The sequence below is a fragment of the Heterodontus francisci genome, chromosome 8, assembly GCF_036365525.1.
Source record: "Heterodontus francisci isolate sHetFra1 chromosome 8, sHetFra1.hap1, whole genome shotgun sequence".
NCBI lineage: Eukaryota > Metazoa > Chordata > Chondrichthyes > Heterodontiformes > Heterodontidae > Heterodontus > Heterodontus francisci.
In genome coordinates, this window is record NC_090378.1 from 68,320,944 (window position 1) to 68,340,307 (window position 19,364).

Genomic DNA, 19,364 nt, shown 5'->3' on the forward strand with positions numbered 1-19,364 from the left:
ACTGGTGCCAGTTCTGCAAAAGAGCTATTAATTTACTCGCGTTAGCCTGCCCTTTCTCATGTATTTTATATTTTTCTTCTCCATTTCCTTTTTAAAAGCTATTATGGTTTCTACTTCCATCACTGTTTCTGGTAGGACATTTCCTTTCCTAACAACCCTCGACATAAGAACGTTTCTCCTCACTGCTTCTTTTATTCTTTTGTTGATGATCTTAAATTTATGCCCTCTAGTTACCAACCAGTAGAAACAGATTTTTCCTATTCACTTATAAAAATTCTTCATAAGTTAGAACAACCTTAGATCCTAATGCTGATTACTATCCATTGCCCCCTCATATTGTAATTATGATTTCAGATGTCCAAACCCGAAGAGAGGACGTACGGGAACAGCTGACAGAGGAGGATCTTAATAAGATTGTAGATGTGTATCTGACCGAGACTGAAACATTTACCTTTCTGGATCTTCCTGTTGAAATGGTTTCAGTGGATTCAGGAGAAGCAGAAGCCGTCAAGTAAGTTTTTTTTTTTGCACATTTTATAATCATCCTGCCAAGTGGCTTGATTAATTTTTTTTTTATTCATTCGTGGGATGTGGGCATTGCTGACAAGTCCAGCATTTATTGCCCATCGCTAATTGCCCTTGAGAAGGTGGTAGTGAGCTGTCTTCTTAAACCATGGCAGTCCTTGAGGTGTTGGTAGACCAACAGTACTGTTAGGAAGAAAGTTCCAGGATTTGGACCCACCGACAGTGAAGGAACGGCGATATAGTTCCAAGTCAGGATGGTGTGTGGCTTGGAGGGGAACTTGCAGGTGATGGTGTTCCCATGCATCTGCTGTCCTTGTCATTCTAGGTGGTAGAGGTTGCGGGTTTGGAAGGTGCTGTTGAAGGAGTTTTGGCGAGTTGCTGCAGTGCATCTTGTATATAGTACACACTGCTGCCACTGTGTGTTGGTGATGGAGAGAGTGATTGTTGAAGGTGGTGGATGGGGTGCCAATCAGGTATGCTGCTTTGTCCTGGTTGGTGTCGAGCTTCTTGAGTGTTATTGGAGCTGCACCCATCCAGGCAAGTGGAGAGTATTCCATCACACTCCTGGCTTGTGCCTTGTACATGGTGGACAGGCACTGGGGAGACAGGAGATGGGTTACTCAGAATTCCCTGCAGAATTCCCAGCCTCTGACTGGCTCTTGTAGCCACAGCATTTATGTGGCTGGTCAAGTTCAGTTTCTGATTAATGGTGACACCCCCCAGGATGTTGTTAGTGGGGGATTCAGCGATGGTAATGCCATTGAATGTCAAGTGAAGATGGTTAGATTCTCTCTTGTTTGAGATGGTCATTGCCTGGCACTTGTGTGGCTCGAATGTTATTTGCCACTTATCAGCCCAAGCCTGAATGTTGTCCAAGTTTTGCTGCATATGGACATGTGCTGCTTCCAAATCTGAGGAGTTGTGAATGGTGCAGTCAGAAGTGAACATCCCCACTTCTGACCTTATGTTGGAGGGAAGGTCATTGATGAAGGAGCTGAAGATGGTTGGGCCTAGGACACAACCCTGAGGAATGCCTGCACTGATTTCCTGGGACTGGAATGATTGACCTCCGACAACCACAACCATCTTCCTTTGTGCTAGGTATGATTCCAACCAGCAGAGAGTTTTTCCCCTGATTCCTATTGACTCCAGTTTTGTAAGGGCTCCTTGATGCCATACTTAGTCAAGTGCTGCCTTGATATCAAGGGCAGTCACTCTCACTTCACCTCTTGAGTTCAGCTCTTTTGTCCATATTTGAACCAAGACTGTAATGAAGTTAGGAACTGAATGGCCCTGACGGAACCCAAACTGAGCATCACTGAGCAGTTTATTGCTGAGCAAGTGCCACTTGATAGCACTGTCGACGACCCCTTCCATCACTTTGCTGATGATGGAGAGTAGACAGATAGGGCGGTAATTGGCTGGGTTGGATCTTTCTTGCTTTTTTTGCACAGGACATGTCTGGGCAATTTTCCACATTGCCGGGTAAATGTCAGTGTTGTAGCTGCACTGGAACAGCTTGGCTAGGGACATGGCTAATCTTGGAGCACAAGTCTTCAGTATTATTGCTGGAATGTTGTCAGGGCCCATAGCCTTTGCAGTATCCAGTGCCTTCAGCCGTTTCTTGCTATTACGTGGAGTGAATCGAATTGGCTGAAGACTGGCATCTGTGATGCTGGGGACCTCAGGAGGATACCAAGATGGATCATCCACTCGGCAATTCAGGCTGAAGATGGATGCAAATGCTTCAGCCTTGTCTTTTGCACTGATGTGCTGGGCTCCCCCATCATTGAGGATGGGGATATTTGCGGAGCCTCCTCCTCCTGTCAGTTGTTTAATTGTCCACCACCATTCACGACTGGATGTGGCAGGACTGCAGAGCTTAGATCTGATCTGTTGGTTGTGGGATCGCTTATCCCTGTCTATTACATGCTGCTTCTGCTGTTTGGCATGCAAATAGTCCCGTGTTGTAGCTTCATCAGGATGACACCTCATTTTTAGGTATAACTGGTGCTGCTCCTGGCATGCCCTCTTGCACTCTTCATTGAACCAGGGTCGGTTTCCCGGCTTGATGGTAATTGTAGAGTGGGGGAATATGCCGGGCTATGAGGTTACAGATTGTGGTTGAATACAATTCTGCTGCTGCTGATGGCCTGCAGTGCCTCATGGCTCCCCAATTTTGAGTTGCTAGATCTGTTCGAAATCTATCCCATTCAGCATGGTGGTAGTGTCACACAACACGATAGTGGGTACCCTCAAGGTGAAGATGGGACTTTGTCTCTACCAGGACTGTGCAGTGGTCAGTCCTACCAATACTGTCATGGACAGATGGACAGGTAGGTCGGTGGGAACGAGGTCATGTAGGTTTTTCCCTCTTATTGGTTCCTTCAGCACCTGCCGCAGACCTAATCTAGCAGTTATGTCCTTTAGGACTCGGCCAGCTCTGTCAGTGGTGCTACCGAGCCAGTCTTGGTGATGAACATTGAAGTCTCCCCACCCAGAGTACATTTTGTGCCCTTGCTACCCTCCGTGCTTCTTCCAATTGGTGTTTAAAATGGATTCATCAGCCGAGGAGAGGGGGGTGCTAGGTGGTAATCAGCAGGCGGTTTCCTTGCCCATGTTTGACTTGATGCCATGAGACATGTGGCAAAATTAATGTGCCTCATTCTTGGTGGGTGGGGCCCTGCATGACATTCCCCATTTTCTCTCTCTCTCTTTTCTTAAATAATTACATTTGCTACCTTCCAATCTTCAGGAACTGTTCCAGAATCTATAGAATTTTAGAAGATGATCACCAATGCATCCATTATCTCTACAGTCACCTGTTTCAACACTCTGGGAAATAGATCATCAGGTCCAGGCAATTTATCAACTTATAGTCCCATTAATATCTCCAGTACTACTCTTTTTACTAATACTAATTTCTTTCAGTTCCTCATCCTCACTAGTTCCTTGGTTCTTTAGTATTTCTGGGAGGTATTTTGTATCATCCTCCATGAAGACAGAGACAAAATATTTGTTTAATTTCTCTGCCATTTCCATATTCGCCAGAATACATTCCTCTGTGTCTGCCGGTAATGGGCCCACATTTGTCTTTAGAGTCATAGTCATAGAGTTATACAGCACAGAAACAGGCCCTTCGGCCCATCGTGTCTGTGCTGGCCATCAAGCACCTAACTATTCTAATCCCATTTTCCAGCACTTGGCCCATAGTCTTGTATGCTATGGCATTCCAAGTGCTCATCTAAATACTTCTTAAATGTTGTGAGGGTTCCTGCCTCTACCACCTCTTCAAGCAGTGCGTTCCAGATTGCAACCACCCTCTGAGTGAAATATTTTTTCCTCAAAACCCTCTAAACCTCCTGCCCCTTACCTTAAATCTATGCCCCCTGGTTATTGACCCCTCCACTAAGGGAAAAGGTTTCTTCCTATCAATCCTTTCAATGCCCCTCATTATTTTGTATACCTTAATCATGTTCCCCCTCAGCCTTTTCTGCTCCAGCCTTTTCAGTCTATCTTCATAGCTGAAATACTCCAGCCCAGGCAACATCCTGGTGAATCTCCTCTGCACTCTCTCCAGGGCAATCACATCCTTCCTATAGTGTGGTGACCAGAACTGTACACAGTACTCCAGCTGTGGCCTAACTAGCATTTTATACAGCTCCATCATAACCTCCCTGCTCTTATATTCTATGCCTTGCCTAATAAAGGCAAGTATCCCATATGCTTTCCTAACCACCTTATCTACCTGTGCTGTTGCCTTCAGTGATCTATGGACATGTACATCAAGGTCCCTCTGACCCTTTGTACTTCCTAGGGTCCCACCATTCATTGTATATTCCCTTGCCTTGTTAGTCCTCCCAAAATGCACACTTCTCAGGATTAAATTCCATTTGCCACTGCTCCGTCCATCTTGCCAGCCCATCTATATCATCCTGTAATATAAGGCTTTCCTCCTCACTATTTATGACACCACCAATTTTCGTGTCATCTGCAAACTTACTGATCATCCTCCTATATTCACGTCTAAATCATTAATGTACACTACAAACAGCAAGGGTCCCAGCAGCGATCCCTGTGGTACACCACTGGTCACAGGCTTCCACTCGCAAAAACAAACCTCGACAATCACCCTCTGCCTCCTGCCACTAAGCCAATTTTGGATCCCATTTGCCAAATTGCCCTGGATCCCATGGGCTCTTACCTTCTTAACCAATCTCCCATGCGGAACCTTCTCAAAAGCTTTACTGAAGTCCATGTAGACTACATCAACTGCTTTACCCTCATCTACGCATCTAGTCACTGCCTCGAAAAATTCAATCAAGTTAGTTAGACACAATCTCCCCCTGACAAAGCCATGATGACTATCCCCGATTAATCCCTGCCTCTCCAAGTGGAGATTAATCCTGTCCCTCAGACTTTTTTCCAATAGTTTCTCTACCACTGATGTTAGACTCGCCTGCCTGTAATTACCTGGTTTATCCCTGCTTGAATAATGGTACCACATTCACTGTCCTCTTTGCTAATCTTTTCCTTTTTACATACATATAGACACTTTTACAGTCCGTTTTTATGTTTCTTGTTAGTTTACTTTCATATTCGATTTCCTCTTTCTTTATCAGCTTCTTGGTCCTCCTTTGCTGAATTCTAAATGCTCCCAATCCTGTGTCGTACTACTTTTTTGAGCAACTTTATAAGCCTCTTTCTTTTATCTAATACAATATTTAACTTCTCTTGTTAGTCATGGTTGGATGAGTTTTCCTGCTGGGTTTTTGTGCCTCAAAGGAATGTAAATTTGTTGTAAACCATGTATTAATTCTTTAACTGCTAGCCTTGCCTTTCTACCATTATACCGTTTAATGGAGTTTTCTAATTTACCACAGCTAACTTGCCCCTCATACCTTTGTAGTTTCCTTTGTTTAGATTTAAGACCCTAGTTTCAGATTGAACTGCATCACTTTCAAACTTAAAGTAAAATTCTATCATATTATAGTCACTCTTCCCTTCAGTTTACTCATCCACTCTGCAGCCCTTGCTCTCATCCATACAAGTTGAAAGAACATCAAACCTGTTGGACAATTGCAAGAGCTGAGGCTCCTCTACTTCTGCCTTCTCAATCCCCATACCTGCCTCACTTGCAGTCACACACCCCTGCCTCTGACCACTGACCGAATCAGAAGACCCGATCCGGAGAGGTGTGACTTCTGGAAAAAAGTGTCCCGGTAACTTTCCCCCTCCTTGATGAATCGCAGTGTCTGTAGCTGGGCCTCCAGTTCATTAACTCTGAGCCGAAGCTCCTCAAGCCATAGAAACTGCAGACGTTGTTGCCATGGATCACATTGGTGTCCAGGAGCTCCCACATACTGCAGCTGCATCACATCACCTGCGTTGCCATCCTTATTGTGTTTTAATTAACGTAATTACTTTCTTAATTAATAATTTTTTACTTAACATTTCACTGACCCTTTGTACACAGTGATATCAGCCTCCTCCAGAAACTCACTCAGCTCTCTTTTGAATGTTTGCTGTGAATCTGCACCCCTGCACAAACTATACCTTACTCCACAGCTTAATGACTGGAGTTGCTCTGGTCATATGGGAAATAATGAGATTTCCTGAATGCATCTGTGAATGGTTTCATAGCTCTATTATCGGCAGCCCCCATTCTCCATGAGAATCGTGTGCCTTTTTGGGGAAGCCAGTCTGTGCCTGTTAGTGACTTTCTGTCAAAGAGATTCATATACTATACTGTTACAACCGAGGTGGGAGGCGTGCACTGTCATTTCTAGTTCCACTTCTCCGCAGGTCAAAACATATATTTAAATGTTTAATAAAAACAAGAAACGCTGGAAATACTCAGCAGGTCTGGCAGCATCTGTGGAGAGAGAAGCAGAGTTAACATTTCAGGTCAGTGATCCTTCTTCAGAATTGGCAGATATAAGAAATGTAAAAGGTTTTAAGCAAGTAAATTGGGGGTGAGGCAAGAGATAACAAAAGAGAAGGTATTGATCGGACAAGGTCACAGAATAGCTGACCAGAAGGTCATGGAGCAAAGGCAAACAATATGTTAATGGTGTGCTGAAAGACAAAGCATGAGTCCAGATATGGTATTAATGGACTGAAAACTGAACAAAGCACAAACAGGAAAAAAAACCACGGTGGGTAGGCACAGTAGAAACAAACTGAACAAACTAAAATAAAATTAACACAAAAAAGAAAAAATAACTAAAAATAAAAGTAAAATGGGGGGCCCATCATGATCTGAAATTATTGAACTCTATGTTCAGTCTGGCAGGCTGTAGCGTGCCTGATCGGTAAATGAGATGCTGTTCCTCGAGCTTGCGTTGATGTTCACTGGAACACTGCAGCAATCCCAGGACAGAGATGTGAGCATGAGAGCAGGGGGGTGTGTTGAAATGGCCAGCAACCGGAAGCTTGGGGTCATGCTTTCGGACTGAGCAGAGGTGTTCTGCAAAGCGGTTACCCAGTCTGCATTTGGTCTCCCCAATGTAGAGGAGACCACATTGTGAGCAGCGAATACAGTATACTACATTGAAAGAAGTACAAGTAAATCACTGCTTCACCTGAAAGGAGTGTTTGGGGTCTTGGAAAGTAAGGAGAGAGGAGGTAAATGGGCAGGTATTACACCTTCTGCGATTGCAGGGGAAGGTGCTGTGGGAAGGGAACAAGGTGGTGGCGGTAATGGAGGAGTGGACCAGGGTGTCGCGGAGGGAACGATCCTTTCGGAATACTGACAGGGGAAGGGAGGGGAAGATGCATTTGGTAGTGGCATCACGCTGGAGGTGGCGGAAATGGCGGAGGATGATCCTTTGGATACGGAGGCTGATGGGGTGGAAAGTGAGGATAAGGGGAACCCTGTCGCGGTTCTGGGAGGGAGGGGAAGGGGTGAGGGTAGAGGTGTGGGAAATGGACAGGACACAGTTGAGGGCCCTGTCAACCACAGTGGGGGAGAATCCTCGGTTGAGGGTAAAGGAAGACTTATCAGAAGCGCTGTCATAGAAGGTAGCATCACCAGAGCAGATGCGTCGGAGACGGAGAAACTAGGAGAATGAAATGAAGTCCTTACAGGAGGCAGGGTGTGAAGAAGTGTTGTCGAGGTAGCTGTGGGAGTCGGTGGGCTTATAATGAATATTAGTAGACAGCCTGTCCCCAGAGATGGAGACAGAGAAGTCAAAGAAGGGGAGGGCAGTGTCGGAGATGGACCATGTAAAGGTGAGAGAAGGGTGGAAATTAGAAGCAAAGTTGATAAACTTTTCCAGTTTGGGGCGGGAGCAGGAAACGGCACTGATACAGTCATCAATGTACCAGAAAAAGAGTTGGGGGAGGGGACCTGAGTAGGACTGGAGCAAAGAATGTTCAACATATCCCGCAAAAAGACAGGCATAAATAGGGCCCTTGCGGGTACCCATAGCAACACCTTTTACTTGAAGGAAGTGAGTGGAGTTGAAGGAGAAGTTGTTCAATGTGAGAACAAGTTCAGCCAGGCGGAGGAGGGTGGCGGTGGATGGGGACTGGTTGGGCCTCTGCTCAAGGAAGAAGCGGAGAGCCCTCAAATCGTCCTGGCGGGGGATGGAGGTGTAGAGAGATTGGAAGTCCATAGTGAAGAGGAGGCGGTTGGGGCCAGGAAACTGGCAATTGTCAAAATGACATAGGGCATCAGAAGAGTCACGGAAGTAGGAAGAGACTGGACCAGCGGAGAAAAGATAGAGTCAATATAGGAAGAAATAAGTTCAGTGGGGCAGGAACAGGCTGAAACAATGGGTCTGCCGGGACAGTCCTGTTTGTGGATTTTGGGAAGGAGGTAGAAGTAGGCTGTCCGGGGTTGTGGGATTATGAAGTTGGAAGCTGTGGAGGGAAGATCTCCAGAGGAGATGAGGTCAGTGACAGTCCTGTGGACAGTCGCCTGATGTTCGATGGTGGGATCATGGTCCGGGGAAGTAGGAAGAAGTGTCTGAGAGTTGGCGCTGAGCCTCTACAAGGTAGAGGTCGGTACATCATACAACAGGTTTAATGACAATGTCAGGGTTAGACCTGAGAGTACGGAGTGCGGCAAGTTCAGAGGGGGTCAGGTTAGAATGAGTGAGGGGGCAGAGAAATTGAGATGACCAATGTCTCGCCGACAGTTTTCAATGAAAAGATCAAGAGCTGATAAGAGGCCAGAGGGAGGACCCAGGTAGAGGGAAAATGCTGGAGGCAGGTGAATGGGTCTGTTGATCGGGGGGAGAACTCCTGGCCAAAGAAGTGAGCTCGGAGGCAGAGGCAATGGAAGAAGAGCTCAACGTCATGCCGAGCATGGAATTCATTGAGGTGGGGGCGTAAGGGGATAAAACTGAGTCCTTTGCTGAGTACAGAACATTCAGCGTCAGAGTGGGGGAGGTCAGAGGGTATAGTGAATACACGGCAAGGGGTCAGATCAGAAGGGCTGGGGTCAGAGGGAAGTGAAGGGGAAGAAGGATCTGGAGGGGCATTAGTCCTCATTAGCTGCTGGAGCTTGCATTCCTTGACACCTGAAAGGAAGAAAAGAAGTTTTTTGTTAATCTGTTGATTTCCAGCATCCGCAGTATTTTGCTTTAATTTAAATGTTTACCCAGTTACCGATACAGTCAATCATAGACTCTATTTTTATCCCAGAATAAAATGCACCAACTAGATTTCTTTAATAAACAACAAAATTATCAGTTTATTATAAAACAAGACATAACCAGTAATGAAGCAAAGCATTAACACACAGATTGAAATATAAAAGTTCCCTTTTACCTTAGTCCCTCACTCACACAGACACAAACACACACACACACACACACACACACACACAAACACCGGTTAACTGGAAAAAATAGAAATGTTCTTTTTACAATGTTACAAAAAAAGACAAAAGAGAATACTTTGGCCAAATACTTGCTAATTCTTGAAGAAAAAAAGAGAAGATATGGAAAGATGTCAATTGTCCCCTTTTTTTGGTTTGGCATCCCAAGGTCAGGCAGCGTTGAGGATTTATCTGGCAGGTATTTCCAGCATCTCAGGAGAAATGCGGCAACTGGGATTTCAGGCAGGCCTTTCAGGAGGAATGCATCATCAATTTCTCTATTTCTTACACTCGTTTCTAAGAGTTTCTCAAAGAGATGGAAAAATTGGCAGGCTTTTCAAAGAGATGGAAAAGGCTGTGTTAGGGTTTGCTCCCTTGGCAAGTTTTCTACAACTGTTTTTTTGAAACACTGTCCACACCCCCAACTCTGTCCAATCTCTCCAAACAGCAGGTCAAAAATCCCTAGACCGTCATAAATCTTGCCTTGTTGCTTCTCTGTAAATAGTCCTTTAATCCAAATTTTCTGTTGTTTATTTTAAATCACATGATTTCCAGCAAAAGGTTGTTTTCAACAACATCTCAAGTGTCCCTTTGATGAACTTTAAAAAAAGAGTCCAGTAATTATAAAATCTTCAGCCTCCTAAAAATGAATCCATTTCCACAATTTAAATAGAAGTCCTCAAAAGTTTAACAAAAAATGGAAGCACTGTCATAACAATACTACTTAGTTCTCTTTCCCTCTCAATAGACTTTACCATGAAACCCAGCATCTACCCACATGCATTGTACCACATTTATATACATTAAGTGTCATCTGCCAGATGTGAACCCATTCCCACTGCATTTAGGTCAGATGTAATGTTTACTCTCCTCAAGGATTCTGACACTTGCACAAGTTTCTGTATCATTAGTGAACAGTAACTTCCAATGCCTTTTCCCAGATCATTGAAAAAGATCTTGAAGAGCAACAATCCTAACACTGATCCCTATGGGATTTCATTAGTAACCATTTCTACGCGAGCTGCTCCCATTAATGGCAACCCTTTGTCTACAAAAGAGCAACCACATCCCTATCTAACCCAACATCTGCCTCCATCCCCCACAGTCCTACGTAGCAGCTATTACGTAGTACATTGTCAAAAACTTTTGAAAGTCCAAATAAGGGATGTTGACAAGGCTACCATCATCAATTCACTTAGTAATCTCTTCAAAATATTCAATCAGGTTAGTAAGCCGTGACCTTTTCTGAAAGCCATGTTACGTGTCAGTGTTAACCCCTTTTCGGTCAAGATGGTTGGACAGTGTACCGCTAAAGATCCCTTTTAACAACTTTCATAGAACTGAGGTTAAGCTAATGGTCCTGTAATTACCTTGATGAAAGGTCATTAACCTGAAGAGTTAACTGTTTCTCTCTCCACAGATGCTGCCTGACCTCTTTCCAGCATTTTTTGTTTTTATTTAAGATTTTCAGCATCAGCAGTATTTTGCTTTTGTCCTATAATGACCCTGTATTGGCTTAGTACTTCATTTATTCACTATCTCCTCTGATCTCAAATGGAACTTCCACAACTTTTTTTATTCGTTCTTTGGATATGAGCATTGCTAGCAAGGCCAGCACTTAATTGTCCATCCCTAATTGCCCTTGTTAAAGCGGTCATTAAAGAGCTTTTTATCTATGGTGAAGTGTTTTCTTTATGAGACCTCTGAGATTATATTAGATTCTCTTAACATAACTCAGTTTGGAGCCTGTGGATTTAATTAAGCAAGAGGCAAATAGACTGCAGTGAAAAATAGCTCTTATTTTCCTACAAATAGAGTTCATTCTCACGACATGATCTCCACCCATTAGTATCCCAATCAATTTTCCATTGTCATATTTAGCCAAAGTTGGGTACATTTAAATGAGTTGTTAATTATGTGGTGATATCGCACACCCCATTTTCCAATAGTACACTTTCAGTTGTGCTCAATCATAATTATGGCTCTCCAGAATGACACCAACATTGCTCAGTGCTGCAGAAAAGGCAGAAGTACATTTAAAGGCTCCAAATTCTCTGCAATTTTCCAACGTGCAGGTCAGACCTGGGCAGGGAGGGGAAGAAAATGGAGCAGGGTACAGATTCTCCAGTCTCTGCTCCTTTTTTAGAATTAGAATTAGAACATTACAGCGCAGTACAGGCCCTTCGGCCCTCGATGTTGCGCAGACCTGTGAAACCATCTGACCTACACTATTCCATTTTCATCCATATGTCTATCCAATGACGACTTAAATGCCCCTAAAGTTGGCGAGTCCACTACTGTTGCAGGCAGGGCGTTCCACGCCCCTACTACTCTCTGAGTAAAGAAACTACCTCTGACATCTGTCCTATATCTATCACCCCTCAACTTAAAGCTATGTCCCCTCGTGTTTAATAGGTATCTCATATTTTGTCAGAAGTGGGTTCTGGTGGACATATGGGAATGTTGGGATAATGGCATTGTCCATCCAAAATACCATAATTTCCGTGAGGGATTGACCCAATTTTAAATCACACCTGTCTAAAGCAGTATTAATGGCTCCAACAGTGGATCAAGATGTTTTATCTTTAAAGCTACTTGTCTGACCCCAAATAACACCAATCACTTGGCCAGTTTAGAAGCAATTTCAACAATTTGTTTTATTTTAAAGCTGTGGAGGGGGCCTTCAATTTGCCTCAGCATAGTATCAGGGCTAAATTTTGATTTTATTCATTGAGAGTTACACAAGTCTCAATCTGGGTTTCCCACTGGGGATTTTTCTTGATTTTAATGAAGGTAGAAAAGGGCAGGAAGATGAGAAATACAGAGAAAAATGCTTCATTTGACATTGTGGAAAGCAGATGAGACCTAATTACTTCTTCCTAGCAACAGCCCTGCAGATCCCAACACTGCTTCTAAGATGTTGGTCAGGTGCTATTCTTTAGAGGCCCGCATTTCACCAAAGAAGCTCTGGATGAGCTATGTTTCTTATTACAGCAAATGTAGAATTGACTTCAACAAACCTGGGATCACTGATGTACGTTACAGCGCTCTGCAGCAGTCCATGACCACATTGTTGGTAATGCCAGGGGGGAGGGAAATGAGAGTAAATTAGCTTTCCTTGACTGTCCTGGTCAGGGTATTCAATTTCTTTCTGCAGTCCAGTGTGTTGAGGGACGACTTAAAAGGACCACCTTAAGAAGCTGTAAGTGAAGCTAATCGGAAGAAGTGATGTCATGTAATACGATCATAAGAATTAGGAGCAAAAGTAGGCCATTCAACCCGTTGAGCCTGCTCCGCCATTTAATAAGGTCATGGCTGATCTGTTTCTGTCTCGAATTCCATACTCCCACCTACCCCTGATAATCTTTGATTCCCTTGCCTAACAAGCATCTATCAACCTCCGCCTTGAAAATATTCAATTACACCACCTCTACCACCTTCTGAGACGGAGAGTTCCAAAGTCGCACAACTCTGAGAGAAAAAAATTTCTTCTTGTCTCTGTCTTAAAAGGGTGACCCCTAATTTTCAAACAGTGCCCCCTAGTTCTGGACTCACTCAGAAGAGGAAACATCTCTCCACATTCACCCTGTCAAGACTGTTCAGGATCTTATATACTTCAATCAAGTCTCCCCTCACTTTTCTAAACTCCAGTGAAAACAAGTCCAGTCTGTCCAACTTTTCCTCATAAGACAACCCGCTCATTCCAGCTATCAGTCTAGTAAACCTCCTCTGAACCATCTCCAATGCATTCACATCTTTCCTTAAATAAGGAGACCAAATCTGCGCACAGTATTCAAGATGTGGTCTCACCAATGCTCTGTATAACTGAAGCATAACGCCCTTACTTTTATTTTCAATTGCTTTTGTAATAAAGGATAGCATTCCATTAGCCTTCTTTATTGCTGTACCTGCATACTAACCTTTAGTGACTCATGCATTAGAACACCTAGATCCCTCTGCACCTCGGAATTTTGCAGTCGTTCCCCGTTTGAGAAATACTCTGCTTTTTTATTCTTCCTGCCAAAGTGAACAACTTCACATTTTCCCACATTATACTCCATCTGTCAGATTTTAGCCCACTCACTCGACCTATCTATATCGGTCTGCAACCTCCTTATGTCCTCTTCACAACATACTTTCCTACCCATCTTTGTGTCATCTGCAAATTTTGCTACCATGCCATCGCTCCCCTCATCTAAGTCATTGATGTAAATTGTAAAACGTTGAGGCCCCAGCACAAACCCCTGCGGGACTCTGTTCGTCACATCCTGCCAATCAGAAAAGGACCCATTTATGCATACTCTCTGCTTTCTGCCAGCCAGCCAATCTTCTCTCCATGCTAATATGTTATCCCCTACACCATGAGCTTCTACTTTGCACAATAACCTTTTATGTGGCACCTTGTCATATGCCTTCTGGAAATCAAAGTACAGTACATCAATGGGGTCCCCTTTATCCACAGCGCATGTTACTCCTTCAAAGAACTCCAATAAATTGGTTAAACATAATTTTTCTTTCACAAAACCATGCTGACTATTCCCGATTACCTTGTGTTTTTCTAAGTGCCCAGCTATAGCCTCCTTAATGATCGATTCTAACACCTTCTCCACAACAGACGTCCAGCTAACTGGCCTATAGTTGCCTGTTTTCTGCCTCCCCCCTTCTTGAATAGAGGGGTTATATTTCCTACTTTTCAGTCTGATGAAACCTTTCCAGAATCTAGTGAATTTTGAAAAATTAACACCAACGCATCTACTATCTCATTAGCCACTTCTTTTAAGACCCTAGGATGAAGCCCATCAGGACCCAGGGACTTGTCAGCCCACAGCTCCATTAGTTTGGTCAGTACTGCTTCCCTGGTGATTATAATTTCACCAAGTTCCTCTCTTCCTTCCACATGTCACGCATGACCAGGCAGTTATGGGTGTAGCCCAACAGAGTGAGACGTGTATTATTTTGGCTCCTCCAGTAGCTATATATATTATATATATACTCTAGCAAAGTTACAATACAAATCCACATTTTCTTTGAATATTATTTGTAGTCCTGTGAGTCTTACAATAGTTCACATACTGAAGGAACAAGAAATATTAGTGGCAACGTTAGGGTTATATTTTTTGGAAGACCACCAATTATTACATCATGGCAACATTTGATTTTTTTCTGAAGAATGCACCAAGAGAAGACAAAGAACAGCTGATTGCTTACCTGGAGTGGCTGAAGATTCAGGCGGAGAGCACAGACAGAACCCCAGGAGATGTTGAAACTCTCGGAGTACAGGCGGCAATTTGCTAGGAGATCGGAGCTTTCAACTAATCTGGCAGTGGGTCGAAAAAGTGGAAAAGAAGTAGTACTGCTTTTGTTTTCCCAGTTTTCTTTGCTTTGTGGGCAGGGCCTAAGCCTAAAAGAGTGGGAAGAACCCAACAGCCCCACTGGAGGTCCGGTGCAGTGCAAGAGGCTGGTTGTGGCAGTTGCCGGTATTGCAAGCTGTGGCTCTCTAAAACAAATTGCTCTCAGTTTAAAACAAAGCTCTCCAAGTTTAACCAAAATCGAACAGGCTGTGCAAACAAAGAACTGCTCCCTCAGTTTAAAAAAACACAGGCTGTGTAAACAAAGGAGATGTAGTCTCTCACTCTTAAAAGGGACAGTCCTGCAAAAACAAAAATGAACCTGTCTAAACAAGGAAACAGAAAGGAGAGTGCCTGTGGAAACAAAAACCTGTGAAAAGCCTGTATTGTGAAACAGCAGGATCATCCAGAAAATGGCTTTCAGGCATCCAGTTATGGACTGGAAGGCATTGGTCATAGCATCTGAATTTAAATTGTTTCGACAATGGATGGAACTGAGTTTCTTGGATGAGGAAGTGAGTGAACAAGAGAATCAAGCTATCAAAATCAAAATTGCACTGGGCAACGAGGGCCTGCAATGGATTTACACATCAGGATTGTCAGCTGAGGATCAGAAGGACCCTAGCAAGCTATGGACATTTCCAGAAGAGCAACTCAAGGTGAAGGTAAATTTCTGAGTACATAGGCTTGAGCTTATGACCTACCTGCAAAGGCAAGATGTGTCCATTGACCAGTTTATTGCAAGATGCTGAGACAAAATTCAAGAAGCCAACTTTGCAGATATTGAAAGGTTGGAATGGAATATAGAACTAGTAATTGCATCTACGCACTAGAGGCCTTTCAAAAAGACCTTCTTGAAAAGAAGAAAGGGCACACCACAGATGCTGTTATGGAAGGAAATTTGAAGCCGTCATGACTGGGCACCAACAGTTACAAGCATTGGGTGCAGCTGCAGCAATTGGTATGGTAACTAAGTCTCAGAGGTCTGCTAAACCTTGTGGCAAAGGTGGCCTGACTCACCAAATTCGCAGTTGTCCAGCATACCAGGACCAGTGCAAAGCATGTGACATGTGAGGACATTGGGCAAGATAGTACAGAAGGCTGAGCTCAGATATTGCACACACAAATGTTGGCAGATCACATGCAGAGAGAATGTCTATATGACAGGGTGGCAAATACCACAAAAGGTATGCAAACACAAAACAAAGCCCAAGCAGGTACATCAGGTCAGCAGAGAGACAGATTGCCATGAAGACACAGATGAAGAATGCACTCCCGTGAACAGCAAGCAAGCATTTCACATAGTTCACTTGGATCAAGATGTCAATGATATTATGTAATCTGAGGCATTTGCCATGATCAGGATTATATTTCTGCAGAACAGTGGTAAGCATAAACTCAAAGAGTAAAAATGGACACTGGAGCAAGTGCAAATATTCTGCTCCTCTGTCTACTGAAGGACATGTACTTAAAGAAATGAGGATCTATGGTACGACCCACCACAGCTAGACTGACTACCTACAATGATTCTCCAATCAAGTGCATTGGAGAGATAACCATACAGTGGGATCTCCGAATGCCATCACAAATGTTTTATATTGTACACACAATTGGACCAACTGTTGCAAGACTTCCGGTCTGCCAAGATTTATGAATCATCACAATACATGAGGTCAACACCGCACCAAAAGGTACAGAAGATTGCAACGCCAATTGCATTGAGTCAGTTAGAGACCTGACATTATTTTATCCAGATAGATTTGATGCAATCGGTGATTTCAAGGGTGATGCCATATTGCACGTGAGGGAGGATGCAGTTCCTACTATCTATACACCAAGGAAATGCAGCATGCACATTCAAGAGAAGCTTAAAGTGGAGCTCGCTGAGATGGAGCACAATGGAGTCATCCGCCGCGTGCATCAGCATTCAGATTGGTGCAGCTCGATTACCTGCTTGCTGAAGAAAGATGGCAATTTCAGGATTTGCTTAGACCTGCAACAGCTGAATTTAGTCCTCGAGATGCCCGCATAAAATCCCGACCCTGGAGGAGATGAATCCCACGTTTACTGGTGCAAAGTATTTTTCAAAGCTAGATGCGAAGCATGGTTACTGGTCTGTCCACTTAGCCACCAAGTCCCAACTACTCACAACGTTTAGAACACCATTGGAGATATTGTTTCAGATGGTTACTGTTTGGTCTGTGTATCAGCCAAGACATTTTCCAACAATACATGGACAGGATAATGGAAAATGTCCCAGGCTCTATGTGTATAGCCAGCAATATTGCGGTGGTGGGGCAGAGCATGACCGAAACTTGCATTTGCTAATGCTGGCTGCTGATTGTGTGGGCCTTGTGTTTAATAGCAAGAAGTGTACGGACAACGTTGGGCACATCAACTTCTCTGGGTCAATTATATTCCACCACAGTTATACGCCTAGACCCAGATAAGATCGAAGGTGTCAGAGCCATGCCAACTCCTCAGGACCAGGAAGACCTACAACGGTGTCTAGCTGAGCGAACAGCACTGTCTGGGGAACTGCTGCATAAACATACCCCTTATTTGTCACAGCAAGACCACCAGCAGGTGTTTGAGTCCTTAAAATTAGCTCTGTCAAGTCAAGACAGCATGCTACAGTATTACAATCTGACCAAAGAGACCACACTCGAGGTCACCGAGTCCCAGAAGGGATTAGGTGCCTGCATCATTAAGGTAGGGAAGCCAGTCGCCTTTGCGTTGAAGAGTTTGTCACAAACCCAATCCAATTACTCTAACATTGAACATGAAACCTTAGCTCTGGTTTTTAGTATCACTAGGTTTCACACCTACATGTTCGGAAAACATTTTACCGTGGAGACCGACCACAAGCCACTTGAAACCATATGGTGCAAACCACTTACGAGGGCTCCTCCGAGGTTTCAGAGACTTTGGTAAAGGTTCAGGGCTCCAATTGTGACGTCCGATATAAACTGGGCAGCAAAATTGTCACATCGGACACCTTGAGCAGGTTGCCTAATGCAAATAAAGATTCAGATGTCTCACTTAGATTTGCATGTTCACGGTGTGGATACTGAGATTGAAGATGTCCTGAAGATCAACTTCATGAGCTTTGGACCCTCAAGTGAGAACAACTAAGAGATGAGACATCACATGACCCTACCCTATCATTGTTGTAGAAGGTGATTGTGGAAGGATAGCCTGACACCATATAGGAAGTATAGGAATACGCTATTTCTGGCTGTATCGAGATGAGCTCAGTATATCACGAGGTGATTTTCAAAGGGAAACAAGACCTGATACCTGAAGCTCTGCATTCTGATATTCTAGCACAACTGCATCAAGGGCATTTAGGAATAGAACATACCAGACACCTTGCCAGAGAGACAATCTACTAGCCAGGAATAAAAACAGTGATAATGAGATGGTAGTGAAATCCTGTGAGGCATATCAAAGTTATCAGCCAAATCAACAGAAGGAACCCTTGATCCCACATGAAACACCTTCACATCCATGGACGAAGATTGGCACAGATTTATTCACGTTGTAGGTGATGATTTTCTCCTTGTTATGGATTACTTCACCAAGTTTCTTATCATCAGGCAGCTATGGGATAGGTCAAGTGCAGTGCTTGCTGATACGGTTAGTGCCCTGTTCAGCCTATTTGGCATGCCAGAAGAAATTATCTCCAATAATGGGCTGCAAAATGCAGAAAGACCATTCCAAGACTTTAGTGCCAGGTGGGGAGTCCGTCACTTGACATCGTCTCTGCATTATCCAAAGCCCAATGGCACAGCTAAATGCATGGTGTGTACCATCAAATTGCTAATTTTGAAGTGTAGGCAGACTGGCCAAGATCTCAAGGTTACGATGCTGCACCTCCAAGCTACTCCGTCAGACATGGGCTTATCGTCGTCTGCCACATTCAGTCATGAATGGTGGTGGACAATTAATCAACTAACAGGAGGATGAGGCTCCACAAATATCCCCATTCTCAATGATGGGGGAGCCCAGCACATCAGTACAAAAGAAAAGGCTGAAGTATTCAAAACCATCTTCAGCCAGAAGTACTGAGTGGATGATCCATCTTAGCCTCCTCCTGAGGTCCCCAGCATCACAGATGCCAGTCTTCAGCCAATCCAATTCACTCCACATAATATCAAGAAACGGCTGAAGGCACTGGTTACCGCAAAGGCTATAGGCCCTGACAACTTCCCCGCCGTAGTACTGAAGACTTGTGCTGCAGAACTAGCCACGCCCCCTAGCCAAGCTGTTCCAGTACAGCTACAACACTGGCGTCTACCTGACAATGTGGAAAATTGCCCAGGTATGTCCTAGCCACAAAAAGCAGGACAAATCCAATCCGACCAATTACCTTCTCATCAGTCTACTCCCGATCATCAGCAAAGTGATGGAAGCTGTCATCAATAGTGGTATCAAATGCCACTTCAACAGCATTAACCTACTCACCAATGCTCAGTTTGAGTTCCACCAGGGCCACTCAGCTGCTGACCTCATTACAAATATGGAAAAAAGAGCTGAACTCAAGAGGTGAGGTGACAGCGACTGCCGGATATCAAAGCAGTATTTGACCGTGTATGGCATCAAGAAGCCCTAGCCAAACTGAAGTCAATGAGAATGAAGGGGAAAACCCTCCACTGGTTGGA

General features: G+C 44.0%; 1 protein-coding gene across 3 annotated transcripts in view; it reads left to right on the forward strand.

Moving 5' to 3' along the window:
* Nucleotides 1–19,364, forward strand: part of dnai4 (dynein axonemal intermediate chain 4) — a 209,672-nt gene that overhangs the window by 62,450 nt on the left and 127,858 nt on the right. For all 3 annotated transcript variants that reach the window (XM_068037286.1, XM_068037287.1, XM_068037288.1), the window contains exon 5: nucleotides 355–511. In XM_068037286.1, the coding sequence (XP_067893387.1) occupies nucleotides 355–511 (157 nt within the window). The remainder of the gene's footprint in view (nucleotides 1–354; nucleotides 512–19,364) is intronic.